Source organism: Ctenopharyngodon idella, chromosome 6, assembly GCF_019924925.1.
Source record: "Ctenopharyngodon idella isolate HZGC_01 chromosome 6, HZGC01, whole genome shotgun sequence".
Taxonomy (NCBI): domain Eukaryota; kingdom Metazoa; phylum Chordata; class Actinopteri; order Cypriniformes; family Xenocyprididae; genus Ctenopharyngodon; species Ctenopharyngodon idella.
In genome coordinates, this window is record NC_067225.1 from 30,215,551 (window position 1) to 30,240,717 (window position 25,167).

At 36.7% G+C, this 25,167-nt stretch overlaps 1 protein-coding gene across 1 annotated transcript in view; it reads right to left on the bottom strand.

Annotated features, from left to right (window-relative positions):
• ptprt (protein tyrosine phosphatase receptor type T) overlaps window positions 1–25,167 on the bottom strand; it is a 243,250-nt gene that overhangs the window by 145,499 nt on the left and 72,584 nt on the right. Inside the window, exons 3-6 of the mRNA XM_051897436.1 lie at window positions 12,698–12,969; window positions 10,140–10,221; window positions 8,742–8,857; window positions 8,055–8,229 (exon numbers count right to left, since the gene is read on the bottom strand). Coding sequence (XP_051753396.1) covers window positions 8,055–8,229; window positions 8,742–8,857; window positions 10,140–10,221; window positions 12,698–12,969 — 645 coding nt within the window. The remainder of the gene's footprint in view (window positions 1–8,054; window positions 8,230–8,741; window positions 8,858–10,139; window positions 10,222–12,697; window positions 12,970–25,167) is intronic.

Consider the following 25,167-nt stretch of genomic DNA (forward strand, 5'->3'; position numbering starts at 1 on the left):
GCCACATACACACTGCAGGTAAATTCTGTTGTCAGTTCATCTTTCGGTGCTTTAGTCCCATTGTGTACACACACAGTTCAGAAATTTACAGGCGTGACAAACGCATTTTACAACCGTATTAACTACTAAAAAATGCAGGGAGTGACAAACACATTCACAGTACAAAAATTCTACGCAGTGTGTACAGAACCAAACTGAACAGATAACTCATTTAAACCCGAATCAGAGATGTGTCTCTCTTCTGTATGTGCACACTGCAAGAAAACCACAGGGAAAGTGGTACGAGCCTTGACTCATTTGTGTTGCCAGATCTTGCTAGAAAAATAAGACAGCGAACAAGAATAAGCCCATAATAAACTGAGATAAATCAAAATGCTTTATATTCAAAACAAGACCAAAATATCGCAACCCACACCTCCACAAACCTGATCGCTTTACGAACCAAACCCAAAGCCCAAAAACACTTATAAAAAGTGGCCATGGCAACATTTCAAGAGCATGCTCTGCAAAGCAAACATTAACAAAACACAACGTCTCGGTAGACGTTGGTTTAGTAAAAATTGCGGAACATGATGAGTCTTTAGTTGCCGTAATATTACTTTGTCAAAAATAGCGGATAACAAACACATGAGATGCCAGAATGTTGCTATGGTTACCATCCTGTCAATCACTGCAATTTTCGGGAGTGAGTCGTGTTCCGTACACACACGGGACTCCTTATTTAAATGCGGTTGTCACTCCTGAAAAGTTACAGTGTGCACATGGCCAATATGAACTCGGCAACATTTCTCATAACATCCTTCAGATCTGACCTGCTATCCACATTCACTTTATAGCTCTGTACACAACAATTATCTTATTTGTCTCTATATTTATTTGCCTAAACTAACTTTAGAAGAAACATCTAAAGCCGCTTTTCCACCATCGGGCCGAACAGTTCTTAGAATGGTAAGGAACGGTTCCTGTTGTGTTTCCACTTGAGCCTGGTATGGCCCGGCACTATTACAAACCGTTCTCGGACCGGAATTCTCGGCACTGTGTCTAACTGTGCTGAACTGTGGTAGAATGGTAGAATCCGTGAAGTGACGTCGCCACTCAGGATTGGTCAAATATATGATCATCCTCCATAACTTGGTCATTATTTACATCTCATATTATCAGTAAACTGTTGCATAACCACGGCAACGACTGATGCTTTTATCCAAAGAGCGGCCGTTATCAGCCCCACAGTGGAAAATGAAACTGTAACCGTACCAGCTGGCCCGGATCGGCATGGAATGGAATGGTTACGCAATAAGAACCATTCGGCTGACGGTGGAAAATCAGCTTAAGAAAAAGTTAAAATTTTAAACTACATTTGCATTTCCTTGCAAGGCAGTAAAAGTACAGTGTTTAAGTTGTTAAGGTAAGTTTAGGTTTATATATATATATACATAAAGGATGCCTCATCATTATGCAAGAATGTCAAACCAATCACAATTCAGTATGCAAATAAGTGTTAGAAAGAAAACCAATATAAATGTCTCATTCATTCATTCATTCATTCATATGTCAAAAGATTCAGGCTCAATTAGTTGCAGAAGTTTAATATTAAGGTTAGGAGTTTAGAACAAACTTAAGAAAAAGCTAATAATTAAACTACATTTGCATTTCCTTGCAAGGCAGTAAAAGTACAGTGTTTAAGTTGTTAAGGTAAGTTTAGGTTTCAGGTTTTGGATATATATATATATATATATATATATATAAAGGAAGCCTCATCATTATGCAAGAATGTCAAACCAATCACAATTCAGTATGCAAATAAGTGTTAGAAAGAAGACCAATATAAATGTCTCATTTATTCATTCATTCATTCATATGTCAAAAGATTCAGGATCAATTAGTTGCAGAAGTTTAATATTAAGGTTAGGAGTTTAGAACAAACTAACAAGATTGTTTGAAGAATATCTACACCACTGCATTCCAAGTACTCTAATAAAACATAATTGTGAACTCATTAAAACTCCTGAGCTATGAAAGAGCAACCTGTGAGCAATAAACTGTTACTGTGGCTGAGAAAGCAATCAAAAAAGGGGACACGTGCATGCATAAGGGAAACATATTTACAAAGAAAATCCCAAGAGAGTCAAAGCAAACAAGAATAAAACAGCGATATGAGAAGAAAATGACAAATAATGGGACTTTCTCCATGGTCACCAGTAGCAACATACCCTCATATCACAATTACTACCACTCTGACTGTCTTTGTCGCTATCTCTCTCTCCTTGCCATCAGCCGGTGGTTATTAATGACCCCTGCACCCTTCTGTGAGCACCCCATTTATAAAACTCACTGTTTTAATCTCTCTCGGTGTGTGTTACTCCCCCGCGCTCCCTCAGCCTCCAAACACACTCATACATTCAGCGGCTGACACCTTTCTGGAGGATTGAGAAGGCAATGGCCAGCACTTACAGTTCATTCACCTGCCCAAAACTGAGCACACTTTCTCGTATTTACACACAATCCTTCCCTCTCTCTTTTTCTGTCAGTTGCGTAACCAGTTATACAACTCATCCACAATGTTCCTTAAACTCCCATAAGTCTTTTATGGTGTTTCCCTGCTTTTTGAAACTTGATTGATGTGTTAATGCACATTAAATATGAGCTGTGTTAAGATTCTTGTGAACTTTCTATTCATCAAAAAAAAAAAAAAAAAAATCCTGAGAAAACATTGTATTACAATTTCCACAAAAATGTTAATTTGCTGTTAATTTACTCACCCTCAGGCCATCCAATATGTATCTGTCTTTTTTTTCTTCAGTAGAACTGTAAAGAAGATTTTTAGCTGAAACCGTGGTCCTTGGTGATTTATATAATGCAAGTCAATGGATACCGTCACTTTAAGAGTAAAAAAATGCATATAAAGGCAAAACAAAATGAATACCAGTGGCTCCTGATGATACATTTAGGTCTTATGAAGCAAAACAGTCAGTCTGTGCAAGAAGCTGCACAAATAATGCTGTAAATAATGTGCAGTTTCTTGCACAGACTGATCATTTTACTTCATAAGACCTCAGTGGAGTCTGGAGCCATGGGTATTCATTCTGTTTTGCCTGTATATGTTTTTGTTTTACTTTTAAAGTGACCATAGCCATTGACTTGCATTATATGAATCACCAAGGGCCACGGTTTCAGCTAAAAATCTTCTTTACTGTTCTACAGAAGAAAAAAAAAACACACACACACCTACATCTTGGATGGCCTGGGGGTGAGTAAATTTTCATTTTTGGGTGAACTATACCTTTAAGAAATGTTTTTTTGAACATAAAATCAGCATATTAGAATGATTTTTGGAGGATCATGTGACACTGAAACCTGGAATATGAAAATTTAGCTTTGCCATCAAATAATAAATTACATTTTAAAAACAGATAATAATTGGCCAACAAGGTATGAGGTACTTAATCAGGCATGATTTTACTTCTCCAGTAAATTAATTTTGCATTAAGAACGTTATTTTTCTACAGGTCCACTTAGTCGTCTGCATTTCTTCAGCTATAGCGGGTCAAGCTTTTGGCCTTTCGAGCTCAGCTAACATGAAAAGTTACGCCCCCAGCAAGTTCTCTTTATTAATTGTCAGTGTCTGGCTGGAACGGTGCCACTCATGCCATACACGCTGCTGCCGCCACCCCCTCCCCCTGGACTGAATCCCTGGCACTGCATGCATTAATTAATGCATATTTCATTTAGCATGCCTGTGCTGTGCAGCATATTGCCTTGCACTCTATTCATTTCCCCAGGGAAATGATGTTGTACATCACCCCTCTGCTGGCTCTCCTAATCACACACATATCCAGACGCATCCACACACCTCTGAATTCCCAGGAAGACACTGGAACCTCTAAACACCTGAGGCGCTCACAGCCTGAGGGATATTGCCCCATCGCGAAACACCCCTCCCAGGACATGCTCGGTAAGGCCAGATGGCAGTGATCGCTGGCAAAATAAGCAACAAACATGCCGCTCGAGTAATCATGCAGCCACTATAAGTGACACCTCTGTTAGCGTCTATATTTGGCATGTTAATCAGACACATACTAATACAACAAAGATTGGTCATTACTGTACAAGAAAATCTGTTTTGTTGAGTTACAGAAAATAGTCAATATGTAAATGATAATACTCTAAATCAATATACAATTTAACATACTGAACTACTGTATATTACTTGGTAGAAAAAATTGTTTATCGTAACTATAATTAATAATAATAGTTATTTAATGAACATGGTCATCTTATTTCATGTTGTTGCAAACATTTCATAAAATCAATAAACCATTAGAAGTAAAAATTATTTTTACCATAGTTAAGAGGTTTAAAGTTGATTTTGTGCCCAAGAAAAAAACCCTGTTTGGGTTCCTTTGTTTAGGTTCACTGAATATTGAATTGATATATTAATTTAAGCACATTTCTAATAAATAAGATTTATATAAAATGCTAATCAGTGCTGAAGCGTTAATTTAACACAGATATCCTCGACACACACTTAGTTTGACTTTGAAAATTTGAGGGGAAAAAAGTGGATACTGTACGTATCAGTCTAAATTCAGACTTTAAAAATTTTGTGCTACAAATAAATTTTACGCAGAAACAAAGGGGTGATGTTGAATTTGAATTTTGTAAAAAAAAAAAAAAAAAAAAAAAAAAATTAACAAAACCATTTTACTATGGTTAAGGGGATGCATCAATTTCAAAAATGTGTAATTTTGCACATCCCTAATTTGGTGTAGCTACTCTGAAATACAAAATGTGATCTGACCGTTCATTTACATATTAGTGAGCTTTAATTAAATTTGCTATTTCAAGCTTAAACACTTGAAATGACACATTTGACAACAGCCTTGAAAACAGTTTAACTGCATGCCTCACATTGTATCACAAGATAATATTATGTTGAACTTACTAGCATACTTGCAAATGCTCAATAGATAACTCTACTATCCTTTATAAATATAGCTTCATAAGATGACCATGATAAGAGATTGTGTCTATTTGTATTTGAAATCCATATCATGAAAGCTATCAAACAATAAATCAAACACTGTTGAAAAGTTTGGGGAGAATGTTCAGAATGTTCTTGAAAGAAGTATATGCCCATCAAGGCGGCATACAGTATATTTGATTTAAAAAAATGCAGTAAAAACAGTAATATTGTGAAACATAATATATTTTAAAATGTAAATATTATATTATATTATATGCTGATTTACTGCTCAAGAAACATTGATTATTATCAATGTTAAAAACAGTTGCTGTTTAATTATGTTGAGGAAAACGATTTTATTAACTTTTCTTTAATTAACAGAAATTCAAAAGAAAGAAAAAAAACATTTATTTGAAAAAATTTTTTAAATGTTGATACCGCCACTTGAAAGCATCCTTGCTGAATAAAAGTATTAATTTAATAGTCTAATAGTCTAATAATGAATAATGAATCACATCACGTATACAGTTTAAAATGTACATATTTAATTTATGAACAGTATATGCAAACTATTCAAGGTATTAATAAGCAATTGAATGAATGATGATTGTTGTTTGACTGAAGTTTTTACTTGGTTCTTGGGATAAAGTTTCTATTATTTTCCTTTTTGATACTGGGACAAGCAGGTCTTGAAACTGTCCCGCAGTGTTCACTCTAGCAGCGACAGCAATGCTAAATCATCTGCAAAGAGAAGCTTTAGATTCGCTATCATGCTGGGTACACCTGGGAACTCGGGTGGTTCCAACTGTAATGCAGGTTTGTCAGGCCTTAAACTTACTTTTACTGTCTGAGTCAAAGATTCATTTCTTTTTGAACGGTGCTTTGATAATAATACACAAGTATTACTATATTATAACCATATATACACACACACACACAATTATAGAGTAGTCATATGACTTCTCGAAGTTCAACCAATGTTGCTAGTTTGAGACGGGACAATCTGTTTAGTCTAATAATGGCAGAAGGGGTTTGAGAAACCTATTTGAAAATATTAATTATTTCTGCAATTTCACTAGTGACTAGTGCCACACGAATTACACACTTCACCCTAAATGAATAGTCAATTAAATCTTAAATCCACCAATTATTGCTCAGTCTACCTTAAACATAATTTTTTTAGTCATCTCATTAGTATTCATAGACATTCATTCATTTTTTTGCATTTCAATATACATTGATATATCAAATATAAACATATCGACGACTTTTTATGCATGACTTCATGGTACCCTGTGTTTAGGTTCAAAGAATATCGAACAGGTAGATTAATTTTAGCGTATTTCTAATAAACGAGATTTATTAAATATGCTTAACAGTGCTGAAACGTTTATTTGAAAAAAACTTTGAAAAACGTTAATATATTGCGTATCTGTCTAAATTCAAAATGAACAAATTGTATGCTACAAATGCACTTTACATAGAAATAGAGGGGTGATGTTGAATTATTGGCCAAAAGATTTTCTAGTACTTTATAAAAAGCCAATTTAACTAATCTATTGCTATCTGAAATTAATAATAACACCTTCTAATAAAGGCTAAGGACAATTAGCACTGATGTCTCTGCAGGGATTAAAGGGTTTAATCATGTCTTTTTCCAAAAACAGCAGTGAGAAACTGTTGGATTTGAACTATTTCTACTTTTTCTTTCCAAGTGCCATATGGGCAGACATGCTTGAGTCCCAGGCAAAGCTTATCAGGGGTAAAGAGCACCACTAAAGGTGTTTTTGGCCATGCTAATCACACACAGCACAGCTACAGCCAAACAGATGATAGCAATTCTCTCAAATCCAGTGACCACAGCCACACGCTAACAAGCCTTGCAGAAATGGACCAACAGTTTTTGTTATTTCTGCTTAAGTGGTACAATGTCTCTGTAGTGAAGCTGAGGCTCTACCCCATTATCTTAAGAAACAGAGAGAATCAAGGCCTCTGTACTAGTTGTTAGCAATGCTAGCTGAAATAATGAACACTCTGTGGGTAACAATTCAGGAGGAATCCTGCTGCTGATGGTTGAAGCCAGTCATAAGTGCTATATTGTGGGCTGTGGGTTTGTGTGTGTGTGTGCGTGCGTGTGTGTGTGTGTGTGTGTTTGTGTCTGTGTGTGTGTGTGTGTTTTGGTGAGCATCTTACAGCGTGCACACCAGCATTTGAAAGCCAATGTCCCTGAACAATAGGCCACATTTATGAAATGTGAGTTACAGTAATTTGCATAAAATCAAAGTAAACTTTCTGCATACATATACGTTTTTCAGGGAACAGGCAAGAATGCAAAACGTAAATGTAAATATATTTGCATCATTATAGAAAAATCCTTGTTTTCATTTAATTATTTCAGCTTGATTTTTCAAATAAAGCAATTAAAATGGTCAAGAAGCGCAATGAACAAATGCTAAACTAAATCAAATTTTACTTAAAACTTAACTAAACTTGATAAAAATTATAAATTACACTGTACAATAATAATAGTAAACTGTTGTTGCGATATTTTATTTAAAATATATAATGTATATAAAACAAAATGATGAATATTATTAATATTAATAATAATAGTTGTTTGGTTATATTTAAAACATACTATTACAGTGCAAATGTTAATATAAAAATGTAATATAAATTTGTTATTAAATATTCATTTCATTTAATATTAATTTTAAAAAAAATTATACAATTACGAAATATATATTTTTATTAACATTTGCACTTTTTTTTAATATAGCCAAACAACTAGCCAACAAACCTTCTTTTTCCTTTGCTGTGATTGGCTAATCAACATGAGGAGGATGGCTCTTGTCTTAGATACTGCCTGTCAGCCAACAGAATTGAGTAGATTTTAATGTGGCCAAGTATCAGCCAGACTGATGAAAATTGTTTTCGACTATTGAAGAGCTTATCAAATACTATATGAAAACAAGACAATTTCATAGGCCCAAAAGTAATTGGATTATTATTACAAATTCCCAATGGCCGTTTGGAAAGGGCAAATCCTTTAGAACCATTTGCATACATGCTTTCAGGTGTCCATACGCACCTTTGACGCTCAGCTCAGCATAGTTGGACACTCCAGATCCTCCATCGGAACGAATCACGCAGCGGTAACGGCTGGTGCTCCGCTGTGACGTGTCCGTTACGCTAACGGTGGCGGAGAATCGCCGATGGTTCACCACTCGGGTTACCATGAGAGACGTGTCTTTACCGTTCCATTGCTGAAAGACAGGAAAATAATCATCGTTGCAATACCTTATAACTGATAATAAGCACACATAATATGTTTAAAAGATATTTTACAAGATGGTCCATAGTGTCACATCAAGACAGATGCACAAGCTCTGAAAACACAGTGTGAACTGGTGTTATATCTTCATGTCTCAGAGCTGTAGCACAGGATTGATGGAGGCTTATAGTCTCCAGCCAAGGGAAAAAGTAATTTTATCCTAGACTTCATGGACACTGACACTGGCTTAGAAATCTTGCTGACAAAAATCTCCAACAAGTTATTAAGTTTCCTCAAGCGATGTGTCTCGAGACCAAGGTTCAAAACCTCCCAATGCAAATGGTATGAATGTTACACGCACACACATAATAGAGATGCTTAGAGATTTAAAAAAACATGTTGAGCATGTATAATCAAACCAGGTTTGGTGTTAATGCTTCTATAGGTCTGTTGTTGTTCCTTTGTGTGGGATTATATGTGTGTGAGGTTGTGTGCATAACTCACCTGTAGCCAGAGTTTGTCATGTTGTGACCATTTGCCTCCAGCAATACACTGGAAGGTTGCATTCTGTCCCACATTCACCTCAACATTCTGCAGCCGCAGAAAATGTGGTGTCTTGCCTATTAAACAAAACACATATATCTTCAAAAAACATCCTATAGCGCCCATGAAAATGAAATAAACCACACAGACAGCAACTCTAAAACAGCAATGAACAACGAACATGTTCCACTAACATTTGATAATCACAAAGTGTTCAAAAACTTTTTAATTTTGATTAGTATACTGTTTTTGGCATATAATTTTAACTTTTCATACCTAAAAAACATCTTTTTGTCAAATGTTTAGCTTATAAAGTGTACTTGTGCTATCTTTCCTTACAAAATATCAAAACAGGCATCTTTTATTGTATTTAATGCAATGACATTCTGTTTTTTTAAGTGTCCAAATGCTCTTTTGAGCTCTTGTATATGTTTTATACATGGTTTCTGTCTGTTTTTTCTGATTGTACATTTAAAATCACCATCTGAAAACAAGAAATTGGATGGAGCTTTCATTGTATTCAATAATATTTGCAATAGACGTTCTCTCCTTTGCATGTACAGGTGCATAGAGGTTTACAGATGCCATTTGTCTTTTAACAGCACTAGCTGAACTCACTACAGCAGTCTCCACTCACACTCCCTGCCAGCTTTATTATCTGTGAATGTGAAAAGTCCAGTAACAAACATTACTTGAACTCGTCAACAGCTCGTCACAATTACTAGGCGACAAGAGCAATCTTTTATAGGCTAGACCATTCCATTTAACAACACTGGACATTGGTTCGACCAATAGCTGTGTCCATGCCTTCGAAGTCCACGTCCTTTGAAGGATGCAGCCTCTGAATGCAATAGGTCATCTGAATGAAGGCGTGATATGCTTTTCACTACCCATTTTACCTCTGTAATTGGACATAATTTTCAACATGAAAAAAAATGCTTTTGAAAAAAATATCAAGTCAAATTTTTTTCTGGAATAACATGCAATAATGAATCATACACATTTTGACCTCTTTAATACGAATTAACCTAATTTCCTCACTGGCACTAATGGCCTTGCATTAATGACAGAGAGATCTAGGACAATGGAAGTCAAAGGCTAAAGTTCTCCTGTCACAACAAGAATGATGGGGGCCTGAAGTCTGAGCACTCAGCTCTACAATCTGTCTCCCTCTCTCTCTCTCTCATCCACAGACTTGCTTGTTTGCTGGCCTTTTCCATCTCTGTTCAACCCTCGATCCACATGAAGTGCTTTTCACAGTAGTTGACAGACTGAACTCCTACAGCGTAGCCAAGACTGTGAAAGTAAGCAGGCGCTGTGTGTGTGCGTGTGTGTGTGTGTGTGTGTGTGTGTACTCACGGCAAGGGTGGGCCAAAACGTGTATCTCATCCACTGCGATGAACCCAGGATGCCCTTGTACAGATACTGCCTCAAAAATAACCTAAATGAGAGAAGAGGGGAGAGGAAACCAAGCGTTTAAATCAAGTCAGCTTTTTTCAGACTGAACTAAGGTGGTCTATTTATTTCAGGCAAGAAAAGGATTGAAAATATTCAAATTGGCAAGTCAACAGAAAAAATCTGTGCTAGCATAAACTGCTTAGACTAGTCTTACAAGTTAGTCACATAATTTAACTTTAACTTTAAGTCAGTTACATAAAAAGGTAGATTGGTCTGATTTGAATCTGAAAAGTAAGAGTTATTAATTGCTAGTTGGCCAGACTAGTCTTAACTTAGCTGCTATGTTTATGCAACTGGCCCCTGTTCACACCAAGGACACCAACTATAACGATAACGGCACAGAGGAATGATCTCGTTGGAATCACTTTCAGAATGAATGATTAAAATATTGACAGCCAATCAGAGTCAACCAAACCATAAAAAGTTCCAGCAAGACAATATAATCTGATAATCTGCACTGAAAGTCTCAAGTGCACACATATGGGACTGGCATGGTTTGCATGGCATACTGTACATGCCATGTGGTGAAGACATGTGTGGTCTGAACAATGCCCTCTCTCTCAGAGCTGCCAAACGCTGGCACTAGAATGCCAAAACCTGGACACAGGACGCACTCGAGTCCCTGGCTTTCCAAAAAGGCCTCACTGTGACCAGTCAAGAGGCTGAATCGTATTGCCCAGATTCAATTCTCACCATGTTATTCAGGGTGAGACTGTAGAGACTAAAGGTGTGTGTTTGCACAAACCACAACCAGAGAATTTCCCCTTTCAGATCAGAAATGTTGGGGAAACTACTTTCAGTAGCTTTAGCTTTGTGTTGTTATTTAAATTGGTTCTCGAATCCCAACCTTACAAGAGAGAATTGTGAATATCCATGCTCAAGAAAGTCATACCTGTTTGGAACAACATGAGGTTGAGCAAATAATGACAGTATTTTCAATTTTGAATGAGCAAACCCTTTGCATTGTAATTTTATCAGCCTTGCTCCTACTCAAGGACATTGCTGCATTCATAATTTATTCACATTATGGCAGACTCAAATGATCTTTAAAATTGTCATGACATGGGAAAAAGACCTGCTTTTTTAAAATGTACCATAACAAGTTCAAAAAGAGACAGAATTCATTTGCCTTTTTTCCTTTTGCATATCATAAAACTTTACCCTTTAAACACTGTCACGTTGAAAGTGGCACCCCACTATTTAAAATGTATCACGGTAGGAAACAAGTCAATTAACCCAGAGATTCGTTTTGGCAAAATTGGCCACTTATCTGGCAAATTCGTTGCTCTAATCAAACTCTTAGTGGGATATTTTTCGGTATAGTTTATGCTCCCAGGGGCAGATTTTCTAGTAGATATTAGTTCTCGATATTTAGCATGCAATTTAATAAGTTCAACTCAGCAAGAGAAGCGAGTGCTTTGAAAAACTTTAAATGCCGTTTGGTGTACACAAACTGGGAACAAGCACGCAGAGTGTGAATCTCACAGTTTTTGTCGAGAACAGGTCTGGGTCATATTTCAACAAAATAAGAAATATAAAATTGAATTTTAATATTTTATTATAAATTGTAAAATGCCATTTTTATTGTAAAAAAATCTTAAATTTTAAAAAACAAATCGAAATCAAAATTATAATATTTATAATATGCAATTACTACCATAAACTATATACTAAATAAATAAATAAATGTATATTATTGTTATATATACTTATTGATTATATTTACTTGCAAATGTTTTTGAGAGATTCACCCCAAAAGCACAAATACACACACACATGCACAAAAGCTCTGATATTGCCTGCTGATCAAATAGATGCCCTCAGCAAATATTGCCTTTAGCAAATATTAGTCTGCTGTTTGCCAAGATAAGTTCAGTATTCCCAGCACAGGCTAAATATTTGCTCTTCTCATTAGTTAATTCAATTACACTGCTAATCTTATGAGGGTATTTCAATCCACAAATTGACGGATGAATCTATAGACAGAAAGAAGGAAGAGAATAAGAGGCAGAGAGAGAGAGAGATCTGGGTATAAAGAGTGAGGTAATAAGCAAAAAGACAGATCTAAAATTAACAGCTAAAAGCTTATTCACCAGGGCCATTTGTGGGTGAGATCAGGGGACAGTGATTGCGGTGGTAATTGGAGTAGAGAGCAATCTACTGCCCCTCTCTGCAGTTCAATTGGAGCCATTCACCACGAATATAAGGCAGAAAATAAACTTTAGTCGATTTCAGTGGCCAAGGGGACAAAATTTGCAGTATATTTAGCTGCTGTTCTATGCCTGCTATGGGGCTCATTCTGCTAAAAAATGACCAAGAGAAGAGGGCAATCATTTACTTCACTTCTATTGTAAGTGCATAAGTGTCAATAAATTTTTTTTTATTTAAACCAAGATTCCTGTTTACATATGCAGATTCTCTGAAACCCATGACTTTGGTATTGTTATCATCATACTTACCTGGTAGGAGTTGGGCCAAAAGGTGCTGATGGCGAGTTCAGCCTTCACCCAGCCTTCAGTGACGGGTGCTGAGGCATTCCAGATAGGATTCCCCTGTGGTCCACCATCCACTTTTATGTAGACATTGAGGGTTCCGGGACTCGTCCCATCCCGGCTGGACAAAGAGTAGTGGAAGTCTATGCAGTGGGTGTCATTCTCTTTAAGTGTGGGGAGAAGCAGGTGAGCCTTCTGACCTGATGCACGACCCGAAGCATTCACCATCATGAAGGAACCTAGAAGAGGAAAACATAGTGTACAATAGGTCAAACAAACTCTCAGAAACTTAACTTAAAATTGTAAGCAATAGAATAGAATAGAGTAGAATAGAATAGAATAGAATAGAATAGAATAGACACTCGCCACCCAACCCCCCCAAAAAAAACTCTTACTGAAAAGGATGTTTTGAATAGAATACAGTAGAGTAGAGTAGAGTAGAACAGAATAGAATACAGTAGAGTAGAATTAAATAGAATAGAATAAAATAGAATAGAATAGAATAGAATAGACACCCCCCGCCCAACCCCCCAAAAAAGAACTCTTACTGAAAAGGATGTTTTGAATAGAAAAGAGTAGAGTAGAACAGAACAGAATAGAACAGAATAGAATAGAATAGAATAGAATAGAATAGAATACAGTAGAGTAGAGTAGAATAGACACCCCCTGGCCAACCCCAAAAAAAGAACTCTGAAAAGGATGTTTTGAATAGAATAGACTAGAGAAGAGTAGAGTAGAGTATAATAGAATAGAATAGACACCCCCGCCCCACCCCAAAAAAGAACTCTTACTGAAAAGGATGTTTTGAATAGAGTAGCGTAGAGTAGAATAGAATAGAATAGAACAGAATAGACACCCCCTGGCCAACCCCAAAAAATAACTCTGAAAAGGATGTTTTGAATAGAGTAGCGTAGAGTAGCGTATAGCCTATAGAATAGAGTACAGTAGAGTAGATTAGAATAGAATAGAACAGAATAGACACCCCCGACCACCCCAAAAAAAGAACTCTGGAAAGGATGTTTTGAATAGAATAGAATAGAATAGAATAGAATAGAATAGAATTGACATCCCCACCCAACCCCAAAAAAGAACTCTTACTGAAAAGGATGTTTTGAATAGAGTAACGTAGAGTAGCGTATAGAATAGAGTACAGTACAGTACAGTACAATAGAATAGAATAGAATAGACACCCCCACCCCACCCCAAAAAAGAACTCTTACTGAGAAGAATGTTTTGATTTTCAGTATCTTATACTCTTTTTACACACTGAAGGCTGCACTGTCATTTTACACAACACAATCATGTTCATGGTCTTTTGTGCCTTTGTAAGCAGAATACAGCACATAACTGGGTAACTGCCTGCTATAAAACCACATTGAGACTGTAAGTGCTGAGACACTATTTATGAAATGATTCTGCAGACACCTTTACATCTGTTTTACTCCAATTTTATGGGACAATGTGCTATATTACAGCCGTATGAGTGGTTTTGTACAAGTCTCTACTAACAATGGCGCTGCATTAGAAAAAAGAAAGAGTGCAGGGCTTTAGAGGATACAAAAATCATAAAAAAAAAAAGGTGCCAATCACTCATCTTCTTCAGGGAAAAGCATTTAGTTAAGCTAAAGGCCCAAAGGTGGCATTTTTGTATAAATTATAATAATTAATTTTGAGTTCTTGAAAAATCCTCACAAAAGACTTCAACTCATTCATGTCGGTTAAAAGGTTTTAGCCTTAACAAAGGTGACAGCCTAGTTATCAATCTAAACTCTGGCTATTCAATAGCGTTTTTACAGCAATTATAGTGCTGCCCTGTTCATGACTAGGTGACGCAAAGACCTTAGGAACATTTCAGAAGCTGTGTGCATATGCAGGTCCTTTCGCTAGGGACTATTCTAAGCTGTGACATGCAAATATAGTCAATATATCGCAAAAATGTCATTTCATTTCGAGCTACTTCTGAATGCCTGCCAATGCAGAACCAGGCTTTTTGGATCCAGATTGTGTATATACATCAAGCTATGTGCATATGTTAAGGGCTAGGTTAAAACATCACCTACGTAGGTCAAAATCAGCCCCAATTTTCCTGACACCTTTCTGCCTGGCTGTGCTAAATCACCATGCATAATTTGCTAGGTGAGCAGAGGAAGCCATTGCCATAACACCCTATTCATCACAAGTATTATCTAAGACATGACCACAAGACCCGGGCGCATCACAGCTATCAATCAACACAACCTTGAGCCCTGGGATGAGGCCAATCAATTCCGCACACTGATCCAATCTAGCGAAGGCCCCCTAAACAGCAGGCTGGTAGTGAACTCGCCTGATTGCATTTCATATTCAACCCTCTCGGCCCACGTGCATTTTCCATCAGGTATTCCGAGCAGACATCTATATATTCCCTACCGTTGATGATTGCCAATATATATGTTCGGGCAAAACGAGGCCTTTGAACTGAGAGGCAATTTAGACCGAACCTACAAGCATGCAATCAGTACTACCACGGTCAATACGAGTGTCCTCAATCACACCATCGGCCGCTTCAGTAGATTACACTGTCTTAAGCTGAGCTAATGTGAAATGGGATGTAATGGTTCTATGATAAATAATTCAACACGTTTTATTCCAGGTGGACTGTTGGATGCACAAATCACTCTTGATAAATCAGCCCGCACAAGCATGACAACACTACAAACATGGCTGTGATTGGCACAGTCTTGCGGTGGGACTTTGCATGAGAATTTCAAATGGAAATTAGTGTTTACATCACGAAGAATGCAATGTTGCCGCAGCTCTCGCAGGAAAACCGATTAAAACATGTAGCCTCTAAATTGCTTCAATGATATTACCTGATTTCAATTATTTCCTGGAGTCCCAATGCATTGGAGACACTCACATTCACTGTACATTTCATTTCTAAATGAGTTCTGGGGTGAATCAAAATATTATTCAAAGTCATTTTTTATATTTTGAGAAATACTTGAGCATGATATACACCTTGTTATGCGCATTCTCAAGGGGCAACACTATCTGGATGATAATTCTTTTTCCTAGAACTGTGGGCACAGATAAACACAGATCAATGATGAAGATTTCTCTCAATACTTACTGCAGAATGAAAACGGCTTCTGGAGTAAAACGCAGCACTTGGCAATCGCCTTTACTAAAATCGATAGCAATATGAGAGTCTTTCTCAGCTATCAGCAAACGCGCCATCAAAATAGAGTCCTCAGAAGCTTCACGGAATCACAGCTACACTACTGGTGATTTAATGTTGTTGACATCAACTAATAACCAGCACATGGTTTTCGAGACCAACGACGAGACAGATCCATTACTGTTTTTCTAGGACAGCGCAACAGTCTGTAAAGCATCTTCATAGGGGCCACACAAGACAACCCGATAAGGTATCGCTTCAGTGCCGCTTGGTTGACAGCTGTCACCTCTGCGTTAATATGAAGAGATGTTATGTGAATTCATTTATGTCTAAACGCCCTTGATTGGAAGATTTATCGGTTCAAACATCTGAGACGCAGTTTTAGAATGCCGTGCAATTCACATCAATCTTCGAGACGCCTGGCCCTTGTGCGGCAATTTCAACTCATTTTCTCTGAGAGGATTCTTCTGCGCGTGGCTGCAAAGTACCGAGAGGACTTGCCGGTGAAAGTCATTATTCCCTCTGAGTATTTCCACAGGGAGCTCTTTGCACTAAATGTCACATTCCCGCCATCATAATATGATCCCCACATGACAAATAGCAAAAACTCTGCAAGTTGTCAGTTTAATATGCAATTATGGCAGGTCTTTGTACTTTGGGCCCTCTGCTGCTTGGTCTGATAAAGTCACGACATTCCTCATTTCTGCCTGGCAGTTTTATCCCGGGAACAATAAAGTACTTATTTACCACTGAGCCAAGCAAGGGCGGTAATCTGCAACGTACCATGGAAAAGCTAATACGTTGAGAGGAAAAACACAGGGAGGAATAAAAAGGAAGTGAGGAAAGAGCCTCAATAGGTGTGACAGCATATATCGTAGACCATGGATTGTGCTGTGCATCCGCAAAAAATTCAGACAGTACAAAAACATTAAAAATATATACATGCATTCAAAACATTGGGTTCAGTAAGATTTTTTTTTTTAAATAAATTAATACTTTTATTCAGCAAGGTAGCATACAATTGATCAAAAGTGTCAGTACAGACATTTATAATGTTACAAAATATTTCTATTTCAAATAAATGCTGTTCTTTTGAACTTTATATTCATCAAAGAATCCTAGGGGGAGAGTATCAGTTTCTACAAAAATAATAAAGGGCTAGTTTACCCAAAAAAGAAATTTCTTTCATTAATTACTCACCCTCGTGTCGTGACTTTCGTTCATCTTCGGAATGCAAATGAAGAACTTTTGATGAAATCTGAGAGCTTTTTGTCCTATATTGCAACTTTGACGCTTCAAAAAGTTCATAAAGAGATTGTAAAACTAATCCATATGAATTGAGCGGGTTAGTCCAAATTTTATGAAGAGACTCGAATGCATTTTATGATGAAAAGATTTAATTTAGGCTTTTACTCACATATACATGTGTCACATATTATATATCACATATACTCACATATACTCACATATTACATATCACATATACACATAAACATTGGTCAGCGAACATAAAACAAAAGCTCAACCGAACCTGAATGACGCTCAAGAAAAATTACAATTGCAATTGTGTAGGCTGTCTAGGGAGGGACAAAAAGCTCTCAGATTTCATCAGAAAGATCTTCATTTGCGTTCTGAAGATGAATGGGTTTGGAACGACACAAGGGTAAGTAATTAATGACAGAATTTTCATTTTTGGGTGAACTAACCCCTTTGATAATAATAAGAAATGTTTCTTGAGCAGCAAATCAGCATATTAGAATGATTTCAGAACAATCATGTGACACTGAAGACTGGAGTAATGATGCTGAAAATACAGCTTTGATCACAGGAATAAATTTCATTATAACATATATTCAAATATAAAACAGTTCTTTTAAATAACATTTTACAGTATTACTCTTTTTACTGTCCTTTTGATCAAATAAATGCAGCATAAGAGACTTGCCAAAATCTTACCAACCTCAGAGATTTAAATGGTAGTGCATTTATTGAAATATTAAATCAAGTAATACTTATTTTTCATCTTTGAACCACTTTTGTCTTCTTTGAGCCCACTGTGTTTTAATTGAGGTCAAGTAGCGTGAATGTGAGGGGGAGAATTGCAAAATGCAGGCGAAAAGTCACATGATAGGATTGGCTGATTACACTGTGAATTAGATAATTCCCACCTATCATGTTCACAACTGATCCGCAAATGACCTGAGAGGGTTAAAGTGGTGGAAATGGACAGACTAATTACAAAGTAAACAATTCACCCACTCGGACATTACATTTTGAGTCACATCCGAATGAACCTGAAATTACTTATGAAACACACAATGAGTCAGTTTGTAGTGACTTCTCAGCTTGGTTAAAGGGGACCTATTATGCCCCTTTTTACAAGATGAAATATAAGTCTCTGGTCTACAGAACATTTATTATACCATGTTGTAAATGCCCATTTTTGAGTGGAAGGAAAAACATGCTGTTTTGTGCATGTATCTTTAAATGCAAATGAGCTGCTGCTGCTCCCCACCCCGCTTTCCAGAAGAGGGCGGAGTCTACAGCTCTTGCCTCTGATACATCTGTTTGGTTTTGATTATCATCTCTATCGCGATCACACTCACGTGACATTGCAGTTCTTCGTTATCATGAAAGTTTATTATCTGCATGTGTTTTAAAGCCATATCAGTCTAAACTTCTGATATATGGTTTTCTGAGGGCACACACACGAAGCACGTGCACAGAAAACTGGCTGTCAGATGGCTGACAGAAACATTGCAAATAAAATTCTGTGATGATGCAAGTTTGAGTAGTGTGCAGTATTTACTTTATAATAAATTACTTAATAGATGTGTAAACATCAGATGCATCTGGAACATTAATTTACATAAAACTAAATAAAAACCCACACAGTTTGCCTCCTCATATCAGAAGTCCACTATACAGCCCTGTTTCGGAGGAAATGGTGATGTGTCAGCTGCAAACATTTCATTTGGAGCAGCTGCGAGTGAGAGAAGATGCGTGTCTGATGCCCTCCCCCCAATGACAGGCTGCAGATGGGCCGACCCATTATAAACGCATACATACTTTTCATAGGGGTCCCAAGAGCACAGTGGATCTGCGCTGTGGCCCATTTGACACATTCAAGCACAGTAAATTCCCAAAATCCCTCCTCACCTCATCCAGGGTGTATATGTGAAAGTCAGTGTAAAAGGAATGGAATGGATGCTTTTATGGCAGAGAGGCAGGATGGGAGACAGTTGGGTACTTCAGCCAGGCCCCATATGTTTGCTGTCCTGGATGTGTAATGGACCTTCATGATGTGACACTATCCATGTCCTTTCCTCCTCTCCGAAGCCCTCATTATTACTTCTCACACATGCATGCCCATTTTCCATCTCAACCAGAGCAGAAACAGCCTCGCCCTGCTTGTCGCGCCAAATGATACGTGATTGGCGTAGAGTCAACAAGACCCACCGGCTGTATGCCGCAATTCGTCATGGCCCTTTGAAATCACGCCAGCTTTTACTTCCGATTTCCTTTTCCCATGAGCTCTCACGGCTATTTTCAAGCAGACAGTGGACAGTGTCACAAACCCCCTAGACTGTGATAATCTGATAAGTGGAAAATCAATAATTGAAGTGTCATTATCAGAATGAAGAAGCCACGGTTGGGCACGTTAATGCAAATCAGTGAATCAGCCAATGGCAAATCCAATAGATACAACTTCATCTGTGGTTAAGGATTCCAGCTCACACTTTCTGCTTCACTAGACTTTTTCTGATTGGCTACAGAAGACTATTTAAATTAAGGGTAAATGCATATGTAAATAGGGAGCCCACCAACTGTTATTTAACAGAACAGACATCTAATTAATATTACACAATAAGGATGAGTTTTGAAAACATACAGTGGACCCAAGAAGTATTTGGACACTTAAAGGGATAGTTCACCTGAAAAAAATTCTGTCATTTACTCACCCACCTGTATGATTTGCTTTCTTCTGCGGAACAAAAAAAGAATATATTTTTAATAATGTTGATGTCCAAACAACATTGGACCCCATTGACTTTCATTGTATGGACAAAAAAAGGCACTGATACATTATCTACAGTATCTTCTTTTGCGCTTTTCAGAAGAAAGATAGTCATAAAGGTTTGGAACAACATGAGGGTGAATAAATAATAATAGAATTGTCATTTTGAGGTGAACTATCTGTTTAAGCCACATTTACATCATTGCATTATAAAACAAAATATCAAACTAAGTGGCATCTACCAAAAAAAATCTGCATGATTTTTAAATGCGATTTAGTTTTAATAACTGGTGAGCAGTGATTTTTAGTAAATATATGAAATCACAAGGCCTTTCTTTATAATAAATGTCACTTGGTTTTTGTAATAATGCAAGGATATTCATCCATTTTTAAGTCTTTCCGGATACTTTTTGTGGACACTGTGCATGCATATTTCAAGAATGCTGGTCCAATCTGTTATGTTTATTTTGGCATTCTTTTGAATGTTGCTTTCTAAAACTGGGCATCTTGGCATTTGAATTACTATACAGTTATTTGAAATGCTGAAATCTGCATTTCAGCATGGAAAAGAAAAAGGATTCATCTGTTTCTTATTCTACTACATTTGTGTGTTCATTTTGGAACAAAGGATGGCCTTGTTATCAGTTCCTAGTCTCAATCTCTATCAAACTAAGTGGCATCTACCAAAAAATTCTTCATGATTTTCTCAGAACTTTTTAAATGCCATTTAATTTTAATAACTGGTGATAAGCAGTGATTTTTAGTAAATATATGAAATCACAAGTTTATCACATACACTATGAACATGTTCCAATAGTGTTTGAGAAAATACAAAGGTCCAAGTACTCTTTTTTAACTTAATTTTAACTTTCTGTAAAACTGCTTAAGTGGCTTTTCTTTATAAAAAAAAAAAAAAAAAATGTCACTTGGTTTGTGTAATAATGCAATGATTTTTATACATTTTTGAGTCTTTCCAGATACTTTTTGTGGCAGCAGATTTCAAAAATGCTGGTACAATTTGTTATGCTTATTTTGAATGTTGCTTTCTGAAACTGGACATCTTGGAATTTGAATTACTATACGGTTATTTGAAAAGGATTCTTCTGCTTCTTATTCTACTACTTGTGTGTGTTCATTTTGGAACAAAGGATGGCCTTTTATCAGTTCCTAGTAAAGTCTCCCTCAGTGGGCAAGTAGTTGAATTAGACTCAGGTTGCCTCAAATTGATCGTAGTCTGGCTATTTATTATTAGCATCTAAAAGGAAAGGACTGAAAAGATCCAAAGGTGGTCAAATTGCCTGGTGAGATCATAGCTAGACTAACAAGGGAGAGGAAGAAGAAATACAAGAGGTAGAAAGATAAAGGCAGATGCAAGAAAATCCAATAATGTCTAAAAACACATTCTAAATAGATACACATCTCCATGTCAAAGCTTCATATTTGCTGCGAAATGATCCGGAATAATGAATCTCAGTTGACAGACTGCAGATATGTGCATGAATGTGGAACCATCGAAAACAAAAAATAAACTGTCTAAAGTGGTGCAATTGTGACAGTATTTTCAGAAGCAGAGAAAGACAATTTCAACTCAAGTTCCATTTATACTCAAGTAACAAGTAAATTTAGCTGTAGGTGAACAGATTTTTGTCAAATTATGAGTTGTATTGGACAGAGAACCTGCTTGCTCCAAATTCACAGTAGCCCTGGCCCTACTATTGCCGGCCCACGTCCAGGTTCATGACATGAACAGGTGGCCGAGAAGAGGGGCACAACAGCGGCGCCCTGCTGGCAGTGTGCAACGAGGTGAACTTGATGCTTATTGCACCTTGTCACGCCGCCATATACCTAGTATCACTTCTATTTTGTGCTGAGACTGGTCTTTCCCGTGCATAGACCAGGTGTCCATGAGTTCCAGGCATGGTACAAAAGGAGAGCATAGTTAGGGGTGGATGATAACCTGGTCGAAAAGATAAACTTCTAGAAATTGTGAACTTTTAAATAAAGACTTCTATAACAGTTGAGCAAAAAAAAAAAAAAAACCATTACCGTAGTATTAACCTCAGCAAGGTTCATCCTGCCTTAGATACTGCTCCTAACACTACAAAGCTTTCCTACTAGCACCTACTTAATAGTGTGAATTAAGTGAATTACTCTTATAAAATAATTAGTGCTGTCAATCAATTAAAAAAAAATAACTAATCACACATTTTTTCTGTACCTAACATTATAGTTTTTAATATATTTTTATATTGTAATAATTTTACAATTAATCTCCAAATTAATGTAGAAAAAACAAAGAAAGTATATTTTAAATATTTGATCTAACAGGTAGGAAATATACAGAAATTGAATAAAGGTTTATTAGGCTGCTGTCACTTTAAGACAAGAAGCACATGACATGGATCTGATACAGATTCAATGTCCCCACAACTCTTTATGGTCATTTAAGACTTTATTTAACTAATTTAAGACTGTGCTTATGAGGATACTTGACAAAGCGGGCATTTTGGCATAATTGTTTTTTTCCGTTCAAGTGCGAAAGAGAATTGCATGCGTTAACGCGTTAATTCTGACAGCACTAGAAAAATTTTTTTATTGCATATAAACCATGAAATTATATGTAGTGTGTATAATTTATATATACACACAGTACATATAAATTCTGGTTTATATGCAATAGAATAAATATAATGAATTTATGGGGGAAAACGCTTTAGAATCGAAGCAAACATTTAATCACGTTCACCTAAAAGGAAAAAAAAAAAGATTGTATAAACAAGAATTTTTCCACTGCAATGTATACTGACTGTTTAAAAAATTAAATAAAAAAATTTGGGGAAAAAGAAAGAAAAGCTGACTTCAGTCAGTGAGTCACATTTGTTTATAAAGCACATTTAAAAACAAGTGAAAAAGAAGTGTATAGTCCAATATATATTGTCATCGACCAAAACTGTGATAGGTTTGCTTATATCATCCACCACTTATCATTGCTCTGCACATCTTGACACCTACAGAGATTTGTCTTGCCAGTTTGCTAGAGATATCTTGGCTTCTGTTAACTGTTATGGTGGGCAGAAGTCCGTAGCTGCTTAAGTAGTCCCTGTTACTGCTCCCTCGAGAGCAATTGGACACTCTCGCCTATGCTGCTGCTATAAAATATTTCCAGCTGAACTCTTCAACCTCACAGAGGGAAGTGCAGTCCTGGGCCCTTGAGAGTGAGCCACAAGCGATTTTGTCAGCCGGCTATTTGAGGTTGTCCGTATGCTTTCACACAGGGATGGCCACTGAAAGCCAAGCTGAGGCACTCAAATCCCAGCGACAGACAAGACGTTCACGAATAACAATCAGGATGGGTCCACCTTGGGTGAAAATGAAAACAGAAGCAGCTTTCGTAAAGTTGGAAATAAGACGTGTCCGATGTCCACAGGGTTTTCCTGAGGAGCGTTATGAAGGGTGTCGGAGCAGCAGGAGGAAGATCAGTGCAATGTCTGGATAAGGAAATCTTCCTTCTGCCTTTTAAAGAAATTTCTAGGTCATTTACATCTTAATACAGTCTATAACAGTATTCCGTGGCCTACTACTGATCAGTCAGTTTGGCAAATCAGAAACAAATGGAAAACATGTTTACAGAAACACATACAATGGTTGTCGAGTCTGTGACTTGGACTCGAATTGCACTTAAAAAAAACACTTGCGACTTGACTTGGACTCTTGGACAACTGACTCAAGACTTGACTTGAACTGAACTGAATTAAAGACAGAAACCCAAGTCATTTTAGTACGGCATTCCCATTACGTTCTCTTTTTACTACCCCACATGACAGCATGAAATACCACATTTTACTATTCATTCCACATTCATTCATTCTCTACAGTATCAATATGTGCTGCAGCTGCAAATATCACAACAATTCATCTCTAAACACAACAAAACAGTATTATACACATGACACAACTGAAATCATGCATGTTCATCACTGGCCTGTATGGACAGACACTTCCATGTGCATTTTATGACCCTGTCTGATTCATTTCCACACATCAGTTTGTTGATTCGGGATGTGTTATTGTGTTATATATGATAGATTTAAAGTAATAGAACTATTACTAAAAATGAACAAAAACTTGAAACTTGACTTGGACCCCAAAGACTTGAGATTTGAAAAGAAAACTTGAAGTAGGATGACTATGGCACTCTTTCGAATTAAAAAGCCTTTATTATCAGATGGCTATATACACAAAAATCTAAAAACTCTCCAACACATTTCGGCCCATGCCTCCCTCAGGGAGAGCAACACAACAAACTCAGCAACAGGTGAAAGCAGTATCATTCATTAAGAAATCTGATTAGTTAACAATTGTCATGTGACCAACATCTCTTTACAACATTTAACATTCACCAATACTATTTACAGTATTTCCAAACTCAAAAACACCACTTCACATATCAATGTGAACATATCAATTACGTCAAAAACGTAACTTACGCAACGCCATGACTAATTACGCTACGTGCTACGTTATACGTCACGTAAGTTACGCTTTAGACGCAAGTACAATCCGTATGGCCGTTTGGCTAGAAGCTAGTTATTTTAAATTATAACATGTTAAATATGGATATTTTTCTTACACAAACGCATCACTTCACTTCAGAAGGCCTTTATTAACCTCCCGGAGCCGTGTGGAGTACGTTTATGATGGATGGATGTACTTTCTTGAGCTTCAAACTCATGAACCCCATTCACTGCCATTATAAAGCTTGGAAGCGTCAGGGTGTTTATTAATATAACTCTGATTGTATTCATCTGAAAAAAGAAAGTCATATACACCTTGAGGGTGAGTAAAGCTTGGGGTAATTTTCATTTTAAAGTGAACTAATTCTTTAAGAATTTATTAAATTAAAAACATTACATTTAAAACTAGATTTAAAGATTTAAATTAAATTAAGTTAAATAAATGATTAGATTAAATTAAATTAAATTAATTTTAAACATCCAAGAATAATTTTTTAATATACACATCCTGAAAGGTGCAAAGATAGGTAGATCTGTTACAGAGCTAGACAAGCCAACAAAGCTGTAGGGCATAAAGTATAAATAAGTATAAATAAAAGCCAAAAATAAAGGGTAAGAAAGATTCTCTCGCCTAGATGGTGGCATCAAGATTACTTAGTAGAGTGTATTAGTCAGTGAAAGGGAAGTGCACTTGGCAGAAATCAGGGTGTATGGCATAGGGGATAATGACCTACAACTGGAACAT